The 26,604-nt window shown below is 42.8% G+C and overlaps 1 protein-coding gene and 1 pseudogene across 2 annotated transcripts in view; one reads left to right on the forward strand and one right to left on the reverse strand.

Annotated features, from left to right (window-relative positions):
* Positions 1-26,604, reverse strand: part of LOC126268018 (uncharacterized transporter slc-17.2-like) — a 294,182-nt gene that overhangs the window by 14,735 nt on the left and 252,843 nt on the right. For both annotated transcript variants that reach the window (XM_049973429.1, XM_049973430.1), the window contains 2 exons: positions 24,911-25,060; positions 2,466-2,598 (listed from right to left, as the gene is read on the reverse strand). In XM_049973429.1, coding sequence (XP_049829386.1) covers positions 2,466-2,598; positions 24,911-25,060 — 283 coding nt within the window. The remainder of the gene's footprint in view (positions 1-2,465; positions 2,599-24,910; positions 25,061-26,604) is intronic.
* Positions 5,178-5,295, forward strand: LOC126268263 (5S ribosomal RNA; annotated as a pseudogene).

Raw genomic sequence — 26,604 nt, forward strand, 5'->3', positions numbered from 1 at the left:
CTGCTAGCAGAATTTGGAATCGGTGGCTTCAGCAGGGTAATACGGAACGCCGTGCTGGATCCCAACGGCCTCGTATCACTAGCAGTCGAGATGACAGGCATCTTATCCGCATGGCTCTAAGGGATCGTGCAGCCACGTCTCGATCCCTAACTCAGCAGATGAGGGCGTTTGCAAGATAACAACCATCTGCAAGAACAGTTTGACGAGGTTTGCAGCAGCATGGAGTATCAGCTCGGAGATCGTGGCTGCGGTTACCCTTGACGCTGCATCACAGACAGGAGCGTCTGCGATGGTGTACTCAACGACGAATCTGGGTGCACGAATGGCAACACGTCATTTTTTCGGATGAATCCAGGTTCTGTTTACAGCATCGTGATGGTCGTATCCGTATTTGGCGACATAGCGGTGAACGCAAATTGGAAGAGTGTATCCTACTGGCGTATCATCCGGCGTGGTGGTGTGGTGTGCCATTGGTTACACGTCTCGGTCACCTCTTGTTCGCATTGACGGCACTTTGAACAGTGGACGTTACACTTCAGATGTTTTACGACCCGTGGCTCTACCTTTCATTCGATCGCTGCGAAACCCTACATTTCAGCAGAATAATGCACGACCGCATGTTGCAGGTCCTGTACGGGCCTTTCTGGATACAGAAAATGTTCGACTGCTGCCCTGGCAAGCACATTCTCCAGATCTCTCACCAACTGAAAACGTCTGGTCAATACGCCAGTCACTAATCTTGATGAACTGTGGTATTGTGTTGAAGCTGCATGGGCAGCTGTACCTGTACACGCCGTCCAAGCTCTGTTTGACGCAATGCCCAGGCGTATCAAGGCCGTTATTACGGCGAGAGATGGTTGTTCTGGGTACTGATTTCTCAGGATCTATGCACCCAAATTGCGTTAAAATGTAATCACATGTCAGTTCCAGAATAATATATTTGTCCAATGAATACCCGTTTATCATCGGCATTTCTTCTTGGTGTAGCAATTTTAATGGCCAGAAGTGTATTTTGATACAACGAGTTCAACTTTTGCAGTTTCAGCTGTTACCAATGACGCTAGAAGAGACGTATTGACTCAGGGTATGTTTAATATAGTAGACTTTTGAGTTGCTGTGGTTACCTGCTCATGTAGATGGACTTGTGACGACCTATAAGATTCCAGACAGGAAATGCGCCCGTTGGCAAGTTTGTGAAACCACAGGTAGAATAGAAAAACTGAACGAAGTAGCGTAGGAAAACAGAAAGGGAAGAGTCTCTACCAAGGAGTAAATAAACCAATAAGTCCGATTTCCCGAATGTATGTGGAAACGACTGAAAAAAAAGAAAAAAAACAACATGCCCCTCATTTATAAACTTGTACAACAATAGTTTGCGGACCAATGTTCACAATCGTAGTACTGTGTGAAATACTGACAACTGAGTGCACACTCCGATTTTATAACGTGTAAATTATGGCGCTACCAGAGACCCGAGGCTTTGTGGCTATTGCAATTTTTAAATCAATTGCGTAACATATTTACTTCTCAAATTTTCGGATTATGCTTTCAAAAAGCAAAATTTCTCTGAATTGCAATTGCTTGGACGGTATGCTAATGCAGTGCACTACTCACTGGTGTCAACAAATTACTAGTACTATACTAAATTATTTTACATATTTTATGGTAAACAAATTACTATCGTTATATTAAAACATGGCTAATGTTTGATAGCAACTCACGCTTTCTTATGAAGCAGTTGTACGACGATTGGAATTGACGGTTTCCAATTTTATGGCGCTATACGATAAGTTCGTTGATTTTTTTTAAAAAAACGAAACAAAACAAAAAAACGTATGAGGCCAGAAGATGGCAAAATGAATTGCTAAAATTGGTTGTCTTCAGAATAAAATGAAATGATATATCTGAAAGTGTACGGCTGTTGGCAAGGTTTATTGACACATTCAAAAGTACTCCAGGCATTAGTCGAATCCATACCACGTGGTGTTGCGGCACTTCTGCGTTGTCACAGGGTCCTAAACGACGTTAGGCAGACGTACATGTGTGTGTGTGTGTGTGTGTGTGTGTGTGTGTGTGTGTGTGTGTGTTATATATAAAATGAAAGTCACAAAAATGTGGCGTGCTAAAAGTGGAGGTGATAGAAAGTCATATTTGAATCCGCTCCTGCGGTAACGATGTTCTTCACTAAGTAAAAGAGAAAAGTCTGCATGCGAAAGAGATTCTATTCAAACGGCGAGATAACGAGCGACGTTACACGCGGAATCAAACAGGTTCTTATGTATAACGGCTACGTGTAATGAACACTTAGTAACTTGTTCGCGTCTCAACAATACCGAATACACAGGGTACAAAATTTAGTAGCCGTTTTACAGCCCTAGAACCCACGTGTGGGATTTGGCAGCCGCAGAGCACAGCTTGCTAGAGAGCACGGAGTCTACTGCAGCGTGTACGGGGTAGCGACGTACCGACGGTGTGGTTGAGCTTCCTGAGGTTGGTGAGGCTGAGCCCCGTCCTCTTCTGGCAGCCGGTGAACGTCAGCGAGACGATGATCCGCACCACCAACACTCCCAGGTACGGCAACGCAGACAGCATGCCGTTCTGAAAGCAGGAGAGTGAGCGAGTGAACGCCAGCTCTGCACACTGACACACGACACCTGCCAGCTAGTCTGTCTCTAGAACACAACAAAGTCTTGCGTGTGTGCACTTCTGCCATGAAACCTGAGATAAGTATAATAAAGGACACAATTAAAAAGGAGAGTCTGAGTGTTCATGGCAGAAGCATCTAAAGAGCGCACTGATGTGGGATTCGCAACAGTACTCCTTCTCCTCCTTTTCCTCTTCTTTATGACCATTACCTCTTATCTGTTTTACCCTAAATAACCCATTTCATGCAGGGAGAAAAGTCATTACAATAGATCTCGGATGTTCCCCTCTTGGACCGACCATCCCGTTCCTGGTGTTTGTTAGCACTTGTCGATGACTCATTGTCAGCGATGTTGATCAGTAAGCAGTTGACAACTGATAGGCTCGTAGTTAGAACACTTTATAATGAAATAACGTGTTTCTCACTCGATGTATAAGTTTATTGTGTACGCATTTGTTTTCTAAATTATTAACAGTGTTCTTCTCATATATTAATGCCCGTAAAACTAAATTATGGCATCAACTACACGTAAGCATGTAACGATGTCCTTAGTCTGAAAGTGCTTGAAAGGTTAGGTAAGACGACTGAGGTGATAACTCGCATAACAACTCTTAAAAACTGGAGAAAAACAACGTCATTCAGTGACGATCGATGATCTGAAAGGACTGAAAACACGAATGACTTTGAAGAAGCCTAAAAGTGAGATTCTAGACAATGCTTTGTGGATGTGGTTCGAGCAGGGAAGGAGAAAAGGAACTTCGTTGTCCTGACCAATTATAAAATAAAAGGCACTGATTTTGTAAGAAAAATCACATGAAAGTGAAAAGTTTACAGCGAGTGAAGAATTGTCACATTAATGGAAAAAAAGTGTGTGAAATCTTGTGGGACTTGACTGCTAAGGTCATCAGTCCCTACGCTTACACACTACTTAACCTAAATTATCCTAAGAACAAACACACACACCCATGCCCGAGGGAGGACTCGAACCTCCGCCAGGACCAACCGAGTGGAAAAAATGCCATGCCAATCAAAATGTAATTATTTAGGGCGAGAAGCTGTCTACTGACGACGAAACAGTTGCCACTGAATTTGTTCAGAAATTGACAACTTACATAAACAGCTTAATCTGATCCCAGGTCAGGCGTACAACACTGATATGTCAGGCTTGAACTACAAAATGCTCCCTAAAATAATTCTTCGGGCACAAAACCCGTCCGCAACAGGTACAAAACCTGCCAAAGACATAATTACTATTGCTCTCTGTAGTACAGCGAATGGCAGTCTTACAAGATGCCATTGTTTGTGATCGGAAAGGCAAAAAACCAAAGGCGTTAAAAATGTTAATATCGCATCACTACCTGTATATTGTCGTAACCATAAGCCAGCATGGATGGAATGCAACATCTGTAAGGAAATGTTTTATGACTAATTAGTCCCTGTCGTTACAAACTGTCTTAAAGGAAAAAAAAAGACACCTCAAACGCGCCATATTTATACTTGACAGTGCGACAACTTTAAAAGGTGAAATAAAAGCTTTATTTCTTCCTTGCCGATGTAACATGTCTAATTCAACCCATGGATCAGGAGGTCACTGAGTGGCCGAAGAGACGATACCGTCGAAAATACATTCGATCAATTTTAGAGAGAACAGCAGCAGCAGCAGCTTATTTCAAGCGATGAAGTCAAGACATATAAAATATGTGATTTATGTAAATGCCAAAGTTTGGGAACAAATACCAGCATCAACATTTGAAAAATATTGGCATAAACTGTGCTAAAAAGGAATGAAATTAAAGATGAAACACCAGAACAAAAAGAGGGAAGAGAATCAAGATGAAACAGATCATGTAACAATCGACGAAAGTCAAGACGTAGATACTCCAGCGATTTCGAAACAATTGCAAATGCCACAACACGACGTTGAGCCCAGTGACGTAAGTGAGTGGATCAGTACAGCTGATGTTGACCGCAAAACGGAAAAAGAATTAACTGACGATCAAATCATTGACATTGTAAGACGAAGAATCTATGAGAACGAGAATAATGACGGCGAAGAAGGCAATGAACACACGGCTCGAGTACCACATACAGGTAGTAAAAATGCATTTGATATAGCTTTTCAGTACATCGAACGAAGCTCTTCGTCTAACCGAAACGACATTTTGTTTATAGGTAACGGCAGTACATCGTTGCAAAATTAATGTTGTTGGTTGCTGAGCAAAAATTCATTAGAGATATTTTTCGTCCTGCTTACGAACAGAACATGTTTTACCATGCGAGCTCATGTTTTAAACAGTTAATTGTAAATCAGTTGTATCTCACTGCATTACTGTAATAAGGTAGGTACAGTTGTTAAACGTTTACTTGCACTAGCGATGTCTTACAGTACGATAGAGACGTATTTTAGAGTACGAACACTATTTTACATTACACTTCCATTCAAGATTTTTTGGTTTGTGTTTTAACATGGAATAATAATTTAGATAGCATTCCAGTTGAAAATTAAAATTTTTCTGTACTGTATTGCGATTTTGTCAACGGCCTTCCCGCAGTGGTAACACCGATCCCCGTCAGATCATCGAAGTTAAGCGCTGTGGGGCTGGGCTAGCATTTGGATGGGTGACCATCCGATGCGCCGAGCGCTGTTGGCTAACGGGGTGCACTCAGCCCTTGTGAGGCAAAATGAGGAGATATTAACTGAGAAGTAGCGACTACGGTCTCGTAAACTGACATATGGAGGGGAGAGCGCTGTGCTGACCACACGCGGCTCCATATCGAAATATGGTGACGCCTGTGGGCTGAGATGATACGGCGGCTGGTCGATACCGTTGGGCCTTCATGGCCTCTTCGTGCGGAGTTTAGTTAGTTAGTATTGTGATTTTATGGGCCAATAAAAGTGAACCTCCGATAACCCGACATTTTTTGTGTTCCGATCATGCTGTCGGTCCTGTAGCGGACAGAATAGTGAAGTTCTACTGTAATGTACTTCGTGACAGACTGAAGCTGTGCACCAGTCCGTGACTCGGACTTGGAACCTTTCAAAACAGCGCACATCCGATGCAGAGTGAAAAATACTTCGTGGGAGCAATCTAACAGGCTGTAGCTAAGTCATTTCTTCACAATGCCTTTTCTTCCTGGAATTCTACTCCCCAGTTTATGCAGAAATACTGTGAAGTTTGGAAGGTAGGCCTGAGGTAGTCGCACAGCTAAAGAATCTGTGAGGACAGGACTTGAGTTATGCCTGGAAAGTTAAAAAAAAAGAGAAAAAAGTAGCCAGTAAGGTGGCCGGGTGCCGCCGCTGTCGCCTCATTTACCTACCAGGCGATGTGTCCCAGCTTCAACCGCCAAAATTGAATAAAATGTTTGGAAAATACGGGGATGTGTTTGTCCTGCCACCTACCAAGTTCATTACCTGCAAAACACTGCAATCGATGTTTGCAGATAAACGGATCTACACACTACAGAAACAGAAGACGCTTAAGAAACAATACCGTTTAATAGGCAATCATGATCACAAGATTCACAAGAGTAAAAATGAGCTATTATCTGGAGGAGGGGGGCTAAAAATTTCTCTAAACAATGCATTTAAATACATACAGTAAGTACAGAGTCGTATTTGGTAAAACAGAAGTTTCTCTGTTGTATGTCCTTCGTTTATCCATCATGGGAGTGCAATTACGGACGTTCAACGAAATATACGGTAATAGAACAGTACGTTCACATGACAAGAGCAACATGTTACATAATTTTCCGTGTATTTGCGCCAAAATTGTACGATATTGTAAAGTCACATTGAGCACATTGCCCTTATTCTTACCACACAAGTCTATAGTGTAAAATCTTTTGTTTTTGTATTTGCCTCTTCTCGAAAGTATTACTGTACCAAGGGAATTGTGGAGTGAAATGTTTTACAGATTTTCTGCTGAATTAATTTCACATGAAACAACATCTCTATTTTCCAGAACGAGAGGATGAATGGATAATTTTCTCTGTTAATACAAATGATTTTATGTGCCCGTGCATGTTTCCAGATAATTCTAGTCGCCTGGAGCGACTAACAAACTACGTCACCAAATTATGTTAGTCCACCTCTCCATCCTTTATGCAAAAATGGGGGCATATGTAAATAAGTGTATAGGACGATTAACGCTAGGTTACTAACCCTCGTAAAATTCACCATTGCAGAAGTATATAATACAGATTATTTTGTTTTAATTTGATGTGTAACACACCATTGGAGATCTAATAATGGCAATTAACTAACGCATAACTTATAACTTATGACTTCCTTTGAATAAAACTTCGAGTAGTAAACTTTACAATGGTTTAGTAGCAACATAAAATATTTCCACCTTTAGTGTTCTAGCTTTAATGATTGTGACAACATAAAGGCGTAGGGAAAGATCCTAAAGACCTTTAGGTAGTGTCATAGAGTTCTGTTGGACAGAGTTTAGACTTACATGTCAGTAGCCTACCGATTCACAATACTAGGGATTCGACGCTAATATCGGTCGCTTTCGATTCATATTGCATGTCACCCAGTTGCAGAGCAGAAACTTCACATTCTTAACGTACATAATGCACATTAACACACAAGCAATAGGTACTGGCGTGGACCAGATTAGTCGATCTCTTTACACAACGAACGGTCGATTGGATTCACCAAAATTTTGGAGCGAAAGCAACCGAATTTCCCACGCTGCTCAGGTGCCGCCACGGTAACCTCTACATTCATGTCTGCACAGAAATGGGAAAAATATCATGCTCAGTCATTCTCTGGTGATGGCAGCGGCGGCACGGCGTTCTCGCATCTTCCCAACGAGACAAATGCAAGCCCTTCCTCCCAAGCAGACATGGCCAGTACACACATTAAAATAACCGAGCAATAGTGGCAAAAACATGAACGATATGTCACAACCATGTCAAAGAGCGGCGACTTCATCGTTTGCTTTGCTTCCTTATCTCACGGTCATAGTGAGAGCTATACACCCAAAGAAGTCACCTGGATTTGTCTAACACAACTGCAACATTTCCGCTACTGCCTCGAATAGGTGTCAGCAATCGTGGGGCAAGCAGTCGGCCATTTCTACCATGTTCGAAATGTTGTACAAGTTGTAAATAACAAATTCTTCATTGATTTCCACTTTTATTCAGTATCACTTCGATTGTGGTACTCCACTCTTCGAGCACCCGGATCTCGACTTCTCTTGTGAGTCCCAATGATTCAAATGGCTGTGAGCACTATGGGACTTAACATCTGAGGTCATCAGTCCCCTAGAACTTAGAACTACTTAAACCAAACTAACCTGAGGACATGACACACATCCATTCCCGAGGCAGGATTCGAACCTGCGACCGTAGCGGTCGCGCGGTTCCAGACTGTAGCGCCTAGAACCACTCGGCCACTCCGACCGGCCCCAATTCTTCACGGAGGAAGACTCTGCACTTCATTCTTCGCCGTTAAGCTTTGTTTGACCATATGAAGCGTCTTCCCCACCTAACCTGTCTGTGCCATATGATGATGGACTGTTGCTGCACGATTCCACCAACTCAGCATCGATTTTCGTGTTGGTTTCCTTCAAATGGACAAAACCAATTCGTACACAATGCTCCGCTGTACCATTGGGCTGCATCATTTTCGACTCCTCTAGTGGTTTGCTACGTTACTGTGGTATAGGAATTCCAATGGGTAATGTTACTGCAGACATGTACATTTAAACAACATAAAAATGTAAATGTAAATGTCGTGTGACCAGGGCCTCTCGTCGCGTAGTCCGTTCGCCGGCTGCAAGTCTTTAGATTTGACACTACTTCGATGGGGATGAACTGATCTACATCTACTACATCTACATCTACATGACTACCCTACAATTCACATTTAAGTGCTTGGCAGAGGGTTCATCGGACCACAATCATACTATCTCTCTACCATTCCACTCCCGAACAGCGCGCGGGAAAAACGAACACCTAAACCTTTCTGTTCGAGCTCTGATTTTTCGTATTTTATTTTGATGATCATTCCTACCTATGTAGGATGGGCTCAACAACATATTTTCGCATTTGGAAGAGAAAGTTGGTGACTGAAATTTCGTAAAAACGTCTTTGCTGCAATGACTTACATTCCAATTCGCGTATCATATCTGCCACACTCTCTCCCCTATTACGTGATAATACAAAACGAGCTGCCATTTTTTGCACCCTTTCGATGTCCTCCGTCAATCCCACCTGGTAAGGATCGCTCACCGCGCAGCAATATTCTAACAGAGAACGAACGAGTGTAGTGTAAGATGTCTCTTTAGTGGACTTGTTGCATCTTTACTGATGATGATTAGGACAACATAACATACAGTCCCCGAGCGGAGAAAATCTCCGACCCAGCCGGGAATCGAATCCGGCCCCTTAGGATTGACATTCTGTCGCTCTGACCACTCATCTACCGGGGGAGGACAACATACAAATTATTACATAAGTTTTTTTGTCAAAGTGATGGTTAAAAAATTATGACTAACCGTCGGATGTGCGTTGTTTTGTAGAATTTGCTCACTGTGTTGTAGAGTTAAGATAATTTTATACACAGAGCTGATGTGTATAGCGATATGTACATACATAAATGGCGGTAGTATCGCGTACACAAGGTATAAAAGGGCAATGCATTGACGGAGTTATCATTGGTACTCGGGTCACTAATGTTGAAAAGGTTTCCGAAGTGGCAATGGTGGCACGACGGGAATTAACGGACTTTGTACGAAGAATGTTAGTTGGAGCTAGACGCATGGAACGTTTAATTTTGGTAATATTTACGCAGTTCAATAATCAGAGACCCACAGTATCAAGAGTGTAACTAGAATACCAAATTTCAGGCATTTCCTCTCACCACGGACAACACAGTGGCCGACGGCCTCATTTAACGACAGAGAGCAGTGAAGTTTGCGGAGAGTTGTCAGTGCTAACAGACAAGCAACACTGCATGACATAACTGCATAAATCAACATGGTACGTACGACGAACGTATCCGCTGGGAGAGTGCGGAGAAATTTGGCGTTAATGGGTTGTGGCAGCAGAATTTGATAACAGCACGAAAGCACACGCAGTTCCTCTCGTTGGCTCGTGACCATATCGCTTGGACTCCAGACGACCGAAAACTTTGGCCTGGTCAGGTACCTGATTTCAGTTGGTACGAGCTGATGGTAGGACTCCAGTGTGGTGCAGACCCCACAAAGCCGTGGACACAAGTAGTCGAAAAAGCGCTGTGCAAGTTGGTGGTGGCGCCAGTCGCGTTTACATGGAATAGACTGGACCCTCTGGTCCAACTGAACTGATCACTGACTGGAAATGGTTATGTTCGGCTACTTGCAGATCATTTGCAGCCATACGTGGACTTCATGTTCCCAAGCAACAATGGAATTTTTGTGGATGGCAATGCGCCATGTCATCGGGCCACAACTGTTCATGTTTGGTTTGAAGAACATTATGGATATTTCGAGCGAATGATTTGGTGACCCAGACTGCCCGACATGAATCCAGTCGAATATTTATGGGAGAGGTGAGTTCGTGCACCGGCAACATTTGCAATTACGTACGGCTATCAAAGCAGCATGGCTCAACGGAAATTAGGTCCGACTCGGTGTTCGGATCTATCTCATGACTTTTGTCACCTCAGTGTATTTCTCCACTTTTCCAAAAAACTGACCTTTTTCCCATTTCTAATTCATATAGATTTATCCGTTTGTTTTCCATTACCAGATTAAGAACATTACGTCAGCTTTTAGAACGGATCAGACGTCTTACATTCTGCTGTGAACACGGAATCAAGGACCTATCGTATACATGTGCATAGGAAAATTAAATACAATATGTAAGAGTACGTAAACGTTCTAACATCCATATTTCTGATCCGTAGCATGTCAGATTCAATCATCAACCTACCCACTATTTTCTTATTGTTGTTAGAAATGCGCTGGCCGCGGTAGCCGAGCGGTTCTACATCTACATCTACATGACTACTCTGCAATTCACATTTAAGTGCTTGGCAGAGGGTTCATCGAACCACAATCATACTATCTCTCTACTATTCCACTCCCGAACAGCGAGCGGGAAAAACGAACACCTAAACCTTTCTGTTCGAGCTCTGATTTCTCTTATTTTATTTTGATGATCATTCCTACCTATGTAGGTTGGGCTCAACAAAATATTTTCGCATTCGGAAGAGAAAGTTGGCGCTTCCGTCCGGAACCGCACGATTGCTACGGTCGCAGGTTCGAATCCTGCTTCGAGAATGGATGTGTGTGATGTCCTTAGGTTAGTTAGGTTTGAGTAGTTCTAAGTTCTAGGGGACTGATGACCTCCGATGCTAAGTCCCATAGTGTTCAGAGCCATTTGAACCATTTTTTTGTTAGAAATGCTCTTGATCCATCAAAAGAATCCGCACACCTTGTTGCTTTTCTGCTTTGTTGTATTCTGCATTGTACTTCTGCATTACACAAGCCCCTTTTGGCCTTATACGCACCTAGGTAATTCAATTTTTCTAAATGGCTCTTAACTGCTCAATCATTGATGCGAACTTCAAATGTAGTGCCGCTATTTACTACCAGATATTCGATTTTTGTTAAATTCATATGCAGCAACCATTTCCAACATTCCTGATAGAAACATCGTTTCATAAACTCAAGATCGTATTCCTCTTGTGCCAGAATGGCTCGATCATCAGTAAAACGTGACGAAAACAGCTGTTCATCAAATCTTCCCCATTCCTCCCCGCTGTTCTTACGTATTCGGAGAACCACTTCTACATAGAAAATGAACGATACTAGTGACATACTGTAACCTCGTTTCAGCAGTTTTCTGGCATTAATGAGTCGTGTTAATTTTAGAATGCTGACCTTAAAACGAGACTGATAGCTGCGGAAATTGGTTACTTAGAAATGATGGTCAGAACAAGAAGAATCCATAAAAGCTAATGATGAAGTAAGAACTACAATGAGAGTAAATGAAACAGGGATAGAACTGAAAGATAATCATTCATGTGCTATGGGTATTTCATCAATTGTCGAGAATGACAGACCATTGGCGGCCAAAGAAAATTTTTCAAGGGAAATCTCCTTGCAGATGCAAACACGGAAAGACCTAAAGTTGAAAAACTAGCATAGGCAACCATAGAGTGTCGTATGTAAGCACATAATACACTAGTTTTCCTAGCAGCCTTGGTCACTTAAGATCGAAACAGCGTTACCAGTACGTTACACGTGTTGAATACCTATTGTGCGTTGCCTCATTTCGATCGCTTTCTTCACGTACTGGGGATAGGCAAAATAATGTGAACACCTGTACCTACTTGGTTTATTCTTCTTGGAATACTGGCATATAATGGGTGTATAGTCTCTAGTGGAATGTTATGCCACTCTTCTAACAGAACATCTAACTCCTGTAGTGACGAGGGAGGCAGAAACCTGCTCCGGAGTCTGCGCTCCAATACCACCTACAAGGGTTCAATAATGTTCAAGTCCAGGGACTGTGTTGGTCAGGGAAGACGCTACAGTTTAGCTGCAAGCTCCTCATACCACGATTGTACTGTCCTGGCTGTGTGAATGGGTGCATTATCGTCCTGAAGTATGGCATCATTGTTGGGGAACAACATTTGAATCATGGAGTGCACCTGATCACCTAAAATGTTCACATGATCGTTGGCTGTAACACGGCCTTTGAAAGTAATGATGGGACCAGCGGAATACCATGATATGGCTGCCCACACCATCACACTTCCATGATTAACCGTTGGAATCAAGCAATCAGGATTGTAGGCTTCTTTTGGCGTTCTCTACACGTAAACAAGACCCAGTGTTGGAAATAACGAAAACGTTGACACGTCGGACCATATGACGTGTTCCCATTGATCAACCGTCCAAGATTTATGCTCTGACACCATATTTCATGCATATTTGCATTGGTTGTCGTCATTAATGGTTTTGGTACAGCAGCTCGTCCATGAATATTCGCTTTATGGAGTTCTCGTCGGACAGTGTCGATAGATACGGGGCCTCGAAGATGGCTCTTGATACCTGCAGTCTCTTTGGCCAACGTAGTTTTGTGTTTCTTTGACACAATTCGTGTTAGCGTACAACAGTCTCTGTCCATTAGTTTTGATATGCGTCCACTATTACGTTTACACGATGACGTCTTCCCATGTTTTGTGTAGGCTGTCATGACTATTGAAAACGTTGGTCTTGAAACATCTAATAAGTTGGCTGTCTTGGTTACTGATACTCCAATTAATTGAACCTCCATAATCTGCCTTCTTTGGAACTCTGTTAGGTCTTTCGTTGTACGTCGACCTCGGCCTCTGAATGCAAATACAAAGTGTGCGCTATTCGTAAACAACATGCGCTGATGCCTAGGCAGTACTACACACGCACAGTCCAGCGCGACACGTGCCATACTTACCTGCGTTGTTGACCGTCAAACACAACCGTCCCACTGCTACCATCGTTCACATTATTGTGCCCGTCCCCTACATGAGATCAAAGTCTTACTAGATTCCGCTAGAAACTGAGAGCCGTGAACAGTCCTGAAACTGTGGATGTATAAAGGACCAAGCAACCTTTAGAACTTCTTTGTTCTACGTAAGTTAACCTCCGTCTGTTACGTAAAAATAAACAGTATTTGTAACAAAATTGAAACTTTGATTGTGTAACTCAAATTTGTTCGAAAATTGTTGATTTTAACTTGAAACAGTGGAATATTTTAATAGAAATGTAAACTTAGAAAAAAGAATAGGAAAATATATCAAACATCGCTTCAGTACTTCGTCGAGTTTACATAAAACTGTTTCTGTTATATGCCATATAACTTCCGCACTTATCAATTATAGCCGGCAGCTCTGGCATTTGTTCATGATGTAGAACATTCTCTTGAGTACAAAAACGACAATAACAATTACATACATTTCTCTTTGCGTTCCTGCTTGTAAACTGTGCTTGAATCAAAAGTAATTGTTTTGGTTACGCAAAGGCGCAGAAGTTACGTGAACAGCTAATTACTTTACTTATAAAACGCAATTTATATTTTGTAAAGATATGAAATATACTATGGACCAACACTGAACGATGTGCGGGTCTAATTATGTTCGAAACAAACAAATAAATCACAAAGACAAGACGTTGTCTCCCAGTTCCCCTCTCACATGTCATTTGTGTTTCTTTCCTTACGAGTGCTACACGTACTACCAGAAATCCTACATTTACTTTGTCATTTATGTACTCTACCAAAACTACCGAACCGTAGTTTCGTCAGAGTGCAACTCTAAAAAGACCACATCAACAAAATAATGGTGTACGCAAGAAGGATTCCCTGAATAGAGACTTGGCAGAATGTAACTGGAATACAACGAATTGTTATTATTAATTGATTTTTATGTTAATTAATCCTGTAATAAATATAAATGTAAACTATTGGCCTAATATTATAACAACTGTGTTACGTATAACTAATGTGTAACACCAAATGAAAATTTGTAAAGAGAAGGGAAGGAGAAAACGAGAAATGGAAAAATCGTGGAATTACCTCACGCATCTTTTGACATGAGTTCGTCTTTCGCGATTTTATATCTTTATATTAGCAACACTATTAGAACACACTGATTATGTATTCTTAGAGACGAGAAGATACGGAATCTGAACTGCAAGACAATTGAAATTTGACGTAAAGGCGTGATATCTTTATCCAAGATTATGGTTGCTGTTCAAAATTCTGCTCAGTGGGGAATCTAGAACGACATGTGGAGGTATCTGTGTATAGTCATCTTTAACATAAAATTGTAACCATAACTAAAAATTTTCATACGAAAACTATTCTTACTAGAAGATACCACAAATTACTACATCATATTCCAGTTTTCAGGTATCTCCTAACAGAAAATTTTAAATCAGATTGCTTTATGCAGTGGTTTATTTTTATATTCATTGTGTTGACTATATCTTACAGCTGTCTTGAGATGATTAACCTTACATAAAATTCGTTGTTAGTTGCGTCCATCTTCATTGACTGACGGTGTTCATGGCTTCGATTGCGCCCTAGCGTTCTCTGTTTTATGCACACCATCTCGTTTGTGCCGTGGCTTGAGTTGTCAGCCCTTTTGCGGCTGGCCTTGCGGTCCTTTGAGCATCTCACTCAGCGGAGCGGCAAATTTAATGAGCAGGCAGCCGTCCCTATTTATAACGGAAGAGGGCACGTGGCTACACGACCGGCCATCGCTCAACTTTATTGACTTAGCAGCGTGTTTGGAGAAGCTAGCTGCTCGACGTAGTGCACCTACTCACCGGTAGATGGCAGCAGAAGACATGGCAGTGTAGACCCTCTGTCTCAGCAGAAAGCAAATTGCGCGGCGCCCGCTAGGTGGTGCAGGCGTTAGGTTTCAAGCCAAGATCGTGTTAACTAACTTGAGCTTCTAATTTCAAAGTCAGTGCTACAACAGTAATATAGTTCTGGTATAGTTGACTTTTAACATTCCTTAGCTATTCAAGATTTCTGAATGGGAAACCGAAAAAATCAATTGGTAAAGGGTTTTCTATCAGCGCCTTTATTTTTCTTTCTCATACGCGTGCTGCCAATGTGACCTATTACACGCAATTTTTTTCCCCCGTCACCGCTTATGTCACGACCCCGTCATCAGCAATACGTTAGAACCCAAACTTGCTTCCTTCCGTACGGGTTTCCTGCCATTTACATACGTTAAATTTCACTTTGATTGCATGTATCTGATTACCATATGCCATGGCGATAAGTATGCGATTACAAAATCAGATTTTGACTGGAAAATTATGAAATTTCTAGCTAATACTACAAACCGTAATGGCATGCCCATTCACTATAGAGTGTTCGTACAATTTAATCTGCAAAGCAATGATATTCACAACAGTATTAATTTTACAAGTGATTGGCGCAGTAAGCAGCTAGAGGTAAAGAGCTCCATGGACACTCCAGCTCCTGCAAAATTCGAGAGTGTTGGCATTTCCTGTGATCTGGGCAAAATCCTCAGTCATGTGAATCCCTTTAGGCATAAACATGGTGTTCCATTTGCAATGATCGACAGTGTCATCTCTTACCAAAAGAAATAGAGGCTCACAGTTACAGATGATGCGACACAAAAAGAGGTTGAATTTGAAGTGGGCAAACGTTCAATGTGATGTCCCGAAAGTTTCAGGTTGTGGCCCTTTGCTGTTCTTGACCTAGATTAATTACTCGTCTGCGACACTGGATAACTCTACAAAACGTGTGATGTTTGCTGATGACTTAATTATGCTGATAAAGGCCATGCCAGACACAGCCAGGTGAAAAATGGAACAGAGTTACAACTGTTACAAAGCTAACAACTTAACTTTTAATCTTTCAAAGTCTCATATTATGCAATACCAAACAAAGATAATAGCTTGCACGTTCTATAAGTAGAACTCAACACCGCACACTGCACGAGACTTGCTGTGTCAACTTGCTGTGCATCCAGATGAATAATGGAGTTAGTTGGTTACAGCATGACGCTAGGCTAAACTAAATGCTCAGTTTTCCCGCTTTACACATAGAAATGTCTTGCTCTACGTTCGCTGGCATACGCGATTCCTGACATACTTTCCCTCATTATTGAGGCTTAATGTTGTGGAGAAAAGCAGCAAAGATGCATAAAGTATTTGTTCTACGCGAATGTGCAACATCTTCGTCGACATCTACAGCTACAATTCACAATTAAGTGCATCGAGCCACCTTCAAGCTATTCCGCAACCATTCTAGCCTCAAGCAGTGAGCGGGAAACACAAACATTTGAATCTTTCCGTGCGAGCTCTGTCTGATCATTTCACCCAATGTAGATGGGCGCCAACAAAATGTTTTCGCACACGGAGGAGAATGTTGGTGATTGAAATTTAAAAAATTGTTCAAATGGCTTTGAGCACTATGGGACTTAACATCTGAGGTCATCAGTCTCCTAGAACTTAGAACTACTTAGCCGGCCAGAGTGGCCGTGCGGTTCTAGGCGCTACAGTCTGGAGCCGAGCGACCGCTACGGCCGCAGGTTCGCATCCTGCCTCGGGCATGGATGTGTGTGATGTCCTTAGGTTAGTTAGGTTTCATTAGTTCTAAGTTCTAGGCGACTGATGACCTCAGAAGTTAAGTCCCATAGTGCTCAGAGCCATTAGAACCATTAGAACTACTTAAACCTAACTAACCTAAGGACATCACACATATCCATGCCCGACGCAGGATTCGAACCTTCGACCGTAGCAGTCGCGCGGTTCCGGACTGAAGGGCCTAGAACCGCTCGGTCACAGCGGCCGGCGATTGATGGAAATTTAAGACACCTTTGTTTTAACGATTGGCACGCCAATTCGCATATCACATCCGTGGCACTCTCTCCCCTATTTCGCGATAATACAAAACGAGCTGCCCTTCTTTGAACGTTTTAGACGTACTCCGTCAGTTGTATCTGATGTGGATCCCACATTGCACAGCAGTACTCCAGAAGAGTACGGACAAGCGTAGTGTAGGCAGTCTCTTTAGTAGAATTGTTGCATTTTCTAAGTGGTCTGCCAATAAATCAGAGTCTTTATTTCGCTTTCCATACAACGTTATCTGTGTGGTCGTTCCAATTGAAGTAATTCGTAACTGTAACCACTAAGTACTTAGACGAATTCACAGCATTTAGATTTGCGAGATTTAACGCGTAACAGAAATTTAGCGGATTCCTATCATTGCTCATGTAAGATACTTCACAGTTTTCATAAATTAGAGTGAACTGTCACTTTTCGCATCGTACAGATAAAAGAATATTATGTAAAGTTTATATCGAGACATGTTGCAGGTGCCAGGGGTCTTGATTTTATTAGACTTATGTGGAAATACATAATCTCCCTAATGATATTCGTATTAATAACTAGAATGAACTTCTGATGAATTGTGAAATTTGCAACTGCAATACTACAAGTTAAAATAATTTCCAAATAGTCCATGCATCCCTATCTATGGCTCAGAATGGAGTTTCATCGTCCGGTGCAAAAGTCTATAAGTTGCTGACATGTATAGGTATGGAACAAAATCTCCAGATATTCATAAACAAAGTGAATCAATAGATTATTACCCACAGCTATACGACTTAACAGAACATTTGAGTTAATGGGTGTAGCATCCGATTAAGAGTAATGTTTGTATCAAACAAATCTCGCAATTGCCAGTATATATACGGGTGACAGTGTTCTGTGTAAAGTTTTGTTAAGACATTATATTAAATATTAGATGAAAACAGCTGCCAAAGAAAGCAGTAGGGGAAGTGATGAGGTTCTTCCAAAAATTCTGGAATACGGGAAGTGAAAAGTTATCTACAAGTCGTACAGAAATCAGGCATCAGTTAGATCAGTTAGAAGAGCTGAAGGACATAAAAGAGAAACTGTGGCTGAGAAGGGAGTGACATAGGGTTGTAGTCCATCCAAGATGTTATTGAATGTGTACAAAGTGCAAGATGTGAAAAGTAAAGCCTAGATGTTTGCCAATGACATTTTAATTCTGTCACAGACGTAATTACTTGCAAAAATTGTTGAACGGAATGGATTGTTATTAGATGAATATCAACAAAAGTAAAACAACGATAATGGATTTTAGTCCAATTAAGTCAGTCGACGCTGACTGAAATGAGACAATAAAAGTAGTCGTCGAGGTCTGGTATCTAGGTATAAAAATAACTGACGATGACCGTACTACACAGGATACAAAATGCAGATTGGCAAAGGCAAAAAATGAGAAATATATCTAAAAATGAGGAACTTTTTAACACAGAACGTAAATTTAAATGTTGGAAGTCGTTTCTGAAGGTAATTGTCGGGAGCGTAGCTTGTATGGATTTGAATCATCGATGATAGACAACTGAGACGAGAACTGAATAGAAGCTTTTGAAATGTGTCGTTAGAAAGAAACAGTAAGTATCAGATGGATGGGTCCAATAACTAACGAAGACGTACTAAATCGAATTAGTTAAAAAAATTGTTATGGTGCAACATGACTGAAAGGATCGGTTCGTAGGATACATCCTGATGTCTCAATGAATAATTAGTTTGGTAATAGAAGAAAGTGAAGGGGCATGGGTGTTAAACATTGTAGAAGGAGAGCAAGATACGAATACACCGAACAGGTTCAAATGGATGTAGGTTGTGGTAGTTACATTGAGATAAAGAGGATTGCACAGGATAGACAGGTGCGGAGTCTTGAGAAAACAACGTACATTGCGTGAAGATAAGAGCTGTGGCTGGTTACTGCTATTTTCTCTGCTAGAATCAACCTGTATTTTGTACACAGCCGCGATCTCAAAATACGAGTTTTCAACAAAATAGCGACACAGGGCGGGCGTTTGAAAAGTCTGTGCAAAAACAAAAAATTCTTACGTGTTTGGGGTAAACCATTTTTATTTTTCGACATAGTCTTTTTTTAGACTTATACACTTCGTCCAATGCTGTTCTAATTTGTTGATGCCTTCCGAATAACAGGAATTGTCCAAGTCTTCAAAATATCTGTTAGTTGCTGCAATCACCTCTTCGTTTGAATAAAATCTTTGTCCCGCCAACCATTTCTTTAAATTGGGGAACAAAAATGGTTCAAATGGCTCTGAGCACTATGCAACTTAACTTTTGAGGTCATCAGTCACCTAGAACTTAGAACTAATCAAACCTAACTAATCTAAGGACATCACAAACATACATGCCCGAGGCAGGATTCGAACCTGCGACCGTAGCGGTCGCGCGGTTCCAGACTGAAATTGGGGAACAAATAGTAGTCCGAGGGAGCCAAGTCTGGAGAATAGGGGGGGACGTGAAACGAGTTGGGATCCTATTTCCATTAATTATGTGACAGGAAATGCTGAGTTGTGTACTGGTCCATTGTCGTGATGGAAAAAGACTTTTTGCGGTCCAATCGCCGGCGTTTTTCTTGCAGCTCGATTTTCAAATGAGCCAATAACGATAAATAATGTGCACTTGCAATAGTTTTACCCTATTCCAGATAGTCGATGAGGATTATCCCTTGCGAATCCCAAAAGACAGTCGCTATAACCCTTTCGGCCGAAGCAATGGTCTTCGCCTTTTTTGGTGCAGATTCGCCCTTGGTAACCCATTGTTTAGATTATTGTTTGGTTTCGGGAGTATAGTAATGTATCCATGTTTGATCCGCAGTAACGAAACGACGCTCAAAGTCCTGCGGATTCTTCCTGAACAGCTGAAAACCATCCTTACAACACTTCACACGTTTTTGGTCAAGCGTGAGCAATCACGGAACCCATCTTGCGGATAGCTTTCTCGTGTCCAAATGTTTATGCAAAATATTATGTATCCGTTCATTCGAGATGCCCAAAGCACTAGATATCTCACGTACCTTAAATCTTCTATCATCCCTCACCATATCATGGATTTTATCAATGATATCTTTAGTCGTAACCTCCACAGGGCGTCCAGAACGTTAAGCATGACATATGGCCACTCCGAAAAGTTTGGAACCACTTATAAACTGTTCTAATCGAAGGCGCAGAGTCACCGTAATGTTTAACAAGCTTCTCTTTAGCCTCCCGAGGCGTTTTGCCTACCATTAAGTAATGTTTAATCACCACACGAAATTCCTTTTCGTCCATTGTTTGACATCTTTCGACTTTCTTGATTCACACGAATGCCAACACAAAGAAATAGACCAATATAGCTGAAACTTGGTGTGCATTCTTTCCAAAGATGCTACTAACTAAACAAGACCTCGATACGCGCCGGTGGTGCCATCTCTCGGACTTTGCACAGACTTTTCAAACGCCCCTCGTACATAATTTTGCAACGAACGTGTACTGTATGTTCATAATGCAATGCACAAGGGCCAGTCACTTTAATGTGACCACCGCCTGTGTTCGACGTCAACATATAATAACCGCTCAAAGACAGCAGGTGACAGCAGTAGCAGTGGAGGGTACAAAGCGTGTTTTTGGGGGGAGGGGGGGAGGGAGGGAGGGACGCGGAAAACAATACAGTCGTGGCGATGCGGAAACGGAGCGATTTATCTGACTCCAAAAGGCCGTAATCATCGGCTTGCGGACCAAGGGTGGAAGCACTTCCGAAACGGCCGAGTTTGCAACTGTTCACATACAGCTGTGGTAAACGTATACCGCGCATGGCAAAATGGCGCTATCTAAAACCGGTGCGCGAGACGACCGTGGTGCACCACGGGACATGGATGAAACGGGTGAACGACGGTAGTGGAGCAGTGTACGGGCGAACAGACGTGCGAGTGTTGAGCAACTGACCGCCCACATGAATCAAGAGGCTGCCAGCAGTGACTCCTTAACCACTTTCAGTGAACGTTGCTGCATATGTGTCTCCACAGCAGGGACCTGATTCATACGCACGTGCTGATTACTGTTCATCGACGACGAAGGCTGGAATTTACACCGCAACTGGACGTCCACAGGGTGCCGATAGCTAGTCTTCTCAGATGAATCACGTTTTGTGCTCCGTGGCACAGATGTTCTTTTGCGTGTATAGCGTGAAACGTATGGAAGCAAAGGGACCCGGCTGGAGGAGGGAGCCGGCCGGAGTGGATGAGCGGTTCTAGGCGCTACAGTCTGGAACCGCGCTGCTGCTACGGTCGCAGGTTCGAATCCTGCCTCGGGCATGGATGTGTGTGATGTCCTTAGATTGGTTAGGTTTAAGTAGTTCTAAGGGACTGATGACCTCAGAAGTTAAGTCCCATAGTGCTCAGAGTCATTTGAACCATTTGGAGGATGGAGCATTATGGTCTGAGGAATGCTTTAGTGGAATTCGCTGGGTCACTTCGACATTCCATTCTGGAAGGCACAATGGATTAACTCAACTAATCACCTATCCTTGGGGACCATGTCCATTCTGATAATCACGTTGTTTTTCTTCGGTACGATGGCAGTCACCAACAGGACAATGCATTGTGTCAGGCAGCTTGCAATGCACGTGCGGGGTTCGATGAGCAGCAGAATAAGTTTGCTGTACTCTCCCGACCATCAAACTTCCCGGATTAGAGCCGTACCAAGAACCTGCGGGACCGCGTCATGGGTCCTCAACCGAGATACATACCGCAGATGGCCACAGCATTGGAGATGGCGTGGCTCTACATCTCTGACAGTACCTTCGAGAACTTCATTGACTCCGTTACTGCACGTCTCGCAATGGTGCGCGCTGCAAAAGGTGATTAAGTTTTTGACAGATGGTCACATTAATGTGTCTGGGCAGTATCTACATAATTTCCACAATTACTCCTCTGAATAGATTAGCAATAGTCATAGTGAGCCGTGCTCTCTCTCGCCTATGCGTTTTCGTGAACTTCGCTGTCTATCTGCGTTTGGTTTCCCGCCCTTGTTGCAGTTACGTTCTGGTTCTTATTCCTTCTAGGTGTGGCAGCAGTGATGTGTGTCGATATTTGCGCCGTGTACCATCTTTGGTTTGGTGCATATTCCGGGTGATCAAAAAGTCAGTACAAATTTGAAAACTTAATAAACCACGGAATAATGTAGATAGAGAGGTAAAAATTGACACACGCGTGGAATGACGTGGGATTTTATTAGTACCAAAAAAAAAGTTCACAAAATGTCCGACAGATGCGCGTCGTTTAGTGATGATCGTGTGCTCAGCCGCCACTTTCGTCATGCTTGGCCTCCCACGTCCGTGAGATTATTGGCTTTGGGGTTAACTGAAGTCGCAAATATATCGTGATCAACCGACATCTCTAGGGATGCTGAAAGACAACATCCGACGCCAATGCCTCACCATAACTCCGGAGATACTTTACAGTGGTGTTCACAACATTCTTCACTTAAAACGTCCGGGCTGATAGGCCGTGGTCGAAGTATAAAACTCTCTCCTGCGGGAGACATGCTCTGAGGTAAAGCCTCCGAGGATGTCTCGAGACAAAACGTCAGGAGAGAGTTTTATATTTCGACCACGGCCTAGAAGCCCGGACGTTTTAAATGAAGACAATACCGCCCGTGAAAGCTTACATTGTATGTTCACGACATTATTCCTCGACTACAGCTATTGTTGAGGAATGATGGTGGGCATATTGAGCATTTCCTGTAAAGAACATCATCTTTGCTTTGTCTTACTTTGTTATGCTAATTATCGCTATTCTGGTCAGATGAACCGCCATCTGTCGGACATTTTTTGAACTTTTGTATTTTTTTAGTTCTGATAAAACCCCATGTCATTCCAAGCATGTGTGTCAATTTGTACTTCTCTATCTACATTATTCCGTGATTTATTCAGTTTTCAAATTTATACTGACTTTTTGATCACCCGGTAGTTTCCGGCAAGGGGGTCTGGAGTTAGTCGTTCGGTTGTTGCGGACGAGGGAAGTTATCTCCGCGCGGTGCAGTCGGCTGGGTCAGCTGGCAGCCCCTGCGCAGTGTCGGACCGTGTGTGGAGTTGTCCGATCGCCAAGAGCTTCGTGGTTCACCGACCCAGGACGTCAAAGTTGAGTAGTGGTTTCAACTACCCAAGCCACGTCTATTCATGTTGTGGTGGTTCGCTTCTGTGGTTTGCTGTTGGGGAGGTTATCCGGTGAGCAACACCGAGTGGTTTTATTGCTGAGATTTAGCCGACATGCAGTGCAATTAACTATTTTGGTCGACTGCGATTTGAGTGCAGCAGTGGAATTTTCTGTCTTGTGGCCGTTAGTGTTCTTATTACCTGCCCTGGGCACTGACGTAAATTCAAGTAGTGTTCTTTTGAGCGAAGTTAACTATTACCGAGTTTCAAATTCAAGTGTACCAGCGGAATTTCCTGCCTAGTGGCCTTTAGTGTTCCGGTTACCTGCCCTGGCCACTAACGTAATTCCAGGCAGCGTCCTTTTCTCGCCTGTTGTCGCTGTCCAACATGGTGTGTAATTTTGACAGCTAATACATACTCCATTGTGTATTATGGCGTTTGTTCAAATGGTTCAAATGACTCTGAGCACTATGGGACTTAACATCTAAGGTCATCAGTCTCCTAGAACTTAGAACTATTTAAACCTAACTAACCTAAGGACAGCACACACATCCATGCCCGAGGCAGGATTCGAACCTGCGACCGTAGCGGTCGCGCTGTTCCGGACTGAAGCGCCTAGAACCGCTCGGCCACACCGGCCGGCTATGGCGTTTGTAACATTGCCGGTTTGAGTTCTCGTGTACTGATTGACGGGAAGCAAGTCATTGTGACAGTCGGTCCGTGGCTGTCCTATGGTTGGGTTCCGACGTATCAAGTATAGTTGGGCTCAGCACCTGTCTCACCCAAGTGAACGAGGGCAGACCGACCTCCCTGGGGGCCTTCTGAGCGCCACCGGTGTTTAATTATCTGTTGTTAGCTATTTTAAATTTTAAGCTTATGGTTGATCGTTTTGTTTCTTAAAATTTTGCAGAATTAATTTTTAAATTTATCTTTCAAGCTTAAACACTGCGGCCTTCTGCCTTTACAGATTATGGTAATATATTTTAAAATTTTGAAGTTTAATTGTGGCCCTCAGCCTTTGATATTGCACCTTGCATATATTGCTTCTTTAAATTATTTTATTGCCATCTTAATTGCATTTTTATCCTGTTGATTTTTAAGATTTCTTGTTGTTTAACATGCTGGATTTCTGCCTTTGAAAGTCTATGGTAATATAGTCTAAAGTTCTGAAATTTAATTGTGCCCCTTTGCCGTTTGTGTTGCACTTTGCATATGTTGCCTTTTGTGTTTTACATTATTTTATTGCTATCTTAATTGAATTCTGGACTTTTTTAAAGATTTCTTGTTTGCCTTCTGCCGTTAAAGGTCTATGGTAACATATTTTAAAATTCTGTAATTTAAATGTGGCCCTCAGCCATTTGTATTGCACTATGCGTATGTTGTTTTTTTTAAAATTATTTTATTGCGATCTTAATTGGAATTTTATGTTGTTAAGATTTCTTGTTGGAGGCCTTCAGCCGTGAAAGTGTTGCATTCGGTAAAGATTCGGCTATGTGCCGTTTTGGTTGGAAAGATTATTAAATTACAATAAATGACAATAAGAAGCAGAAACTGACCTCGACCCTTGGCTCTTTCCACAATCCTGTTACCTGTTCTGCCCAGCGGGTTTAGCGGGCGTATCACATAGTTTGTCGTTGGTATAGCTTGACTTGTTTCAAAATCCCTAAAGGCTCTCCTGTATGTTGTGATTTACAGAATATCATGTCGCGATTGGATGAATGTATGACGACTAAGACGCTTAGTGTGTGACACTCACCTGGTGCAGGTCAAAGAAGAGGACCTCCTTCATGAAGAGCGGCAGGTTGACGGCGAGCGTGACGAAGCCCCACGAGTAGCAGAAGTGCGCCACCAGGTACGCCATCACGGGTCCAGACCTCAGCACGGAGCCCCACGGTATACTGGGCGGCTGTAAACAGGCGGAGTTTCATGGAATGAGTTCCTGCAGAACGCAGCCAGCGTTTAATTTTACTAGACCAAAGTTCTCATGCCCCTCTTCCCTACACGAGGTGGCATACGTCAAGCGACACCTCCTAATAACGTGCAGGACCTCCTTTTGCCCGGCGTAGTATGGCAACTCGACTTGGCTTGGACTCAACAAGTCGTTGGAAGTCCCTTGCAGAAATGCTGATCCATGTTGACTCTATAGCTATCCACGACTGAGGAAGTGTTATAAGTGCAGGATTTTGTGTACGTGCTGACCTCTCCATTACGTCCCACTAATATTCGATGGGACTCATGTCGGGCAATCTGGGTGGCCATATCTTTCGCTCCAACTGTCCAGAATGTTCTCCAAATGGTTCAAATGGCTCTGAGCACTATGGGACTTAACATCTGTGGTCAACAGTCCTCTAGAACTTAGAACTACTTAAACCTAACTAACCTAAGGACATCATACACATCCATGCCCGAGGCAGGATTCGAACCTGCGACCGTAGCAGTTGCGCGGCTCCGGACTGAGCGCCTAGAACCGCTAGACCACAGCGGCCGGCAATGTTCTCCACACCAATTGCAAACAGTCTGGTCAAATGACACGGCACATTTCCATCCACAAAAATTCCAGCGTCGTTTAGCAACATGAAGTCCATGAATGGCTGTAGATGGTATCCAAGTAGCCAAACATAACAATTTTCAGTCAACATCGGTTAGGTTTCACCAGAGAACAAAGCTCATTGCAAGCAAGCGCAGGCCATACCATTATGTAGTCACCAACAACTTACACAGTTCCTTGTTGACAACTTTGGTCTATGGCTTCGCGCGGTCTGCGCCACATTCGAACCCTGCCATGAGTTATTACCAAGGAAATACGGACGCATCTGATCAGCCCACGATTTTCTAGCTCTCTGCGGTCCAATCGACATAGACACAAGCCCAGAACAGGAGCGTCAGGCGATGTCGTGCTGTTAGCAAAGTCATCGCATCATCGTCTGTAGACATAGCCTATTAACGCCAGATTTCGCCGCACTCCCACATTGTCTTCTGCTGACTGTTAACACTGACAACTGTATGTGTATGCCGCTGCTCTCGTTCGTTAGGTGAAGTCTGTCGACCACTGCGTCGTCCATGGTGAGAGGAATTGCCTGAAATTCCATATTCTCGGCACCCTCTTCACAATGTTGATCTCGAAATATTGAATTCCCTGACGATTTTCGAAATGGAATGTTGTATGCGTCTAGCTCCAACTACCACTCCGCGTTCGAAGACTGTTAATCCCCGTCGTGCGGCCATAATAGTGTTGAAAACCTTTTCCCATGAATCACCTGAGTACAAATGACAGGTCTGCCAATGCACTGCCCTTTCATACCTTGTGTACGCGATACCACGGCCATCTATACATGTGCATGACTTTTGTCAGCTCAGGGTATCACATTCATCAGCAGCATTTTATCTGGTATGTAATTTGTTCTAGTGAAGAGTTTTCTTTCTATTTACTTTACTTTTGTCCAAATATTG

Source organism: Schistocerca gregaria, chromosome 4 (genome assembly GCF_023897955.1).
Source record: "Schistocerca gregaria isolate iqSchGreg1 chromosome 4, iqSchGreg1.2, whole genome shotgun sequence".
NCBI classification, from domain to species: Eukaryota; Metazoa; Arthropoda; class Insecta; order Orthoptera; family Acrididae; genus Schistocerca; species Schistocerca gregaria.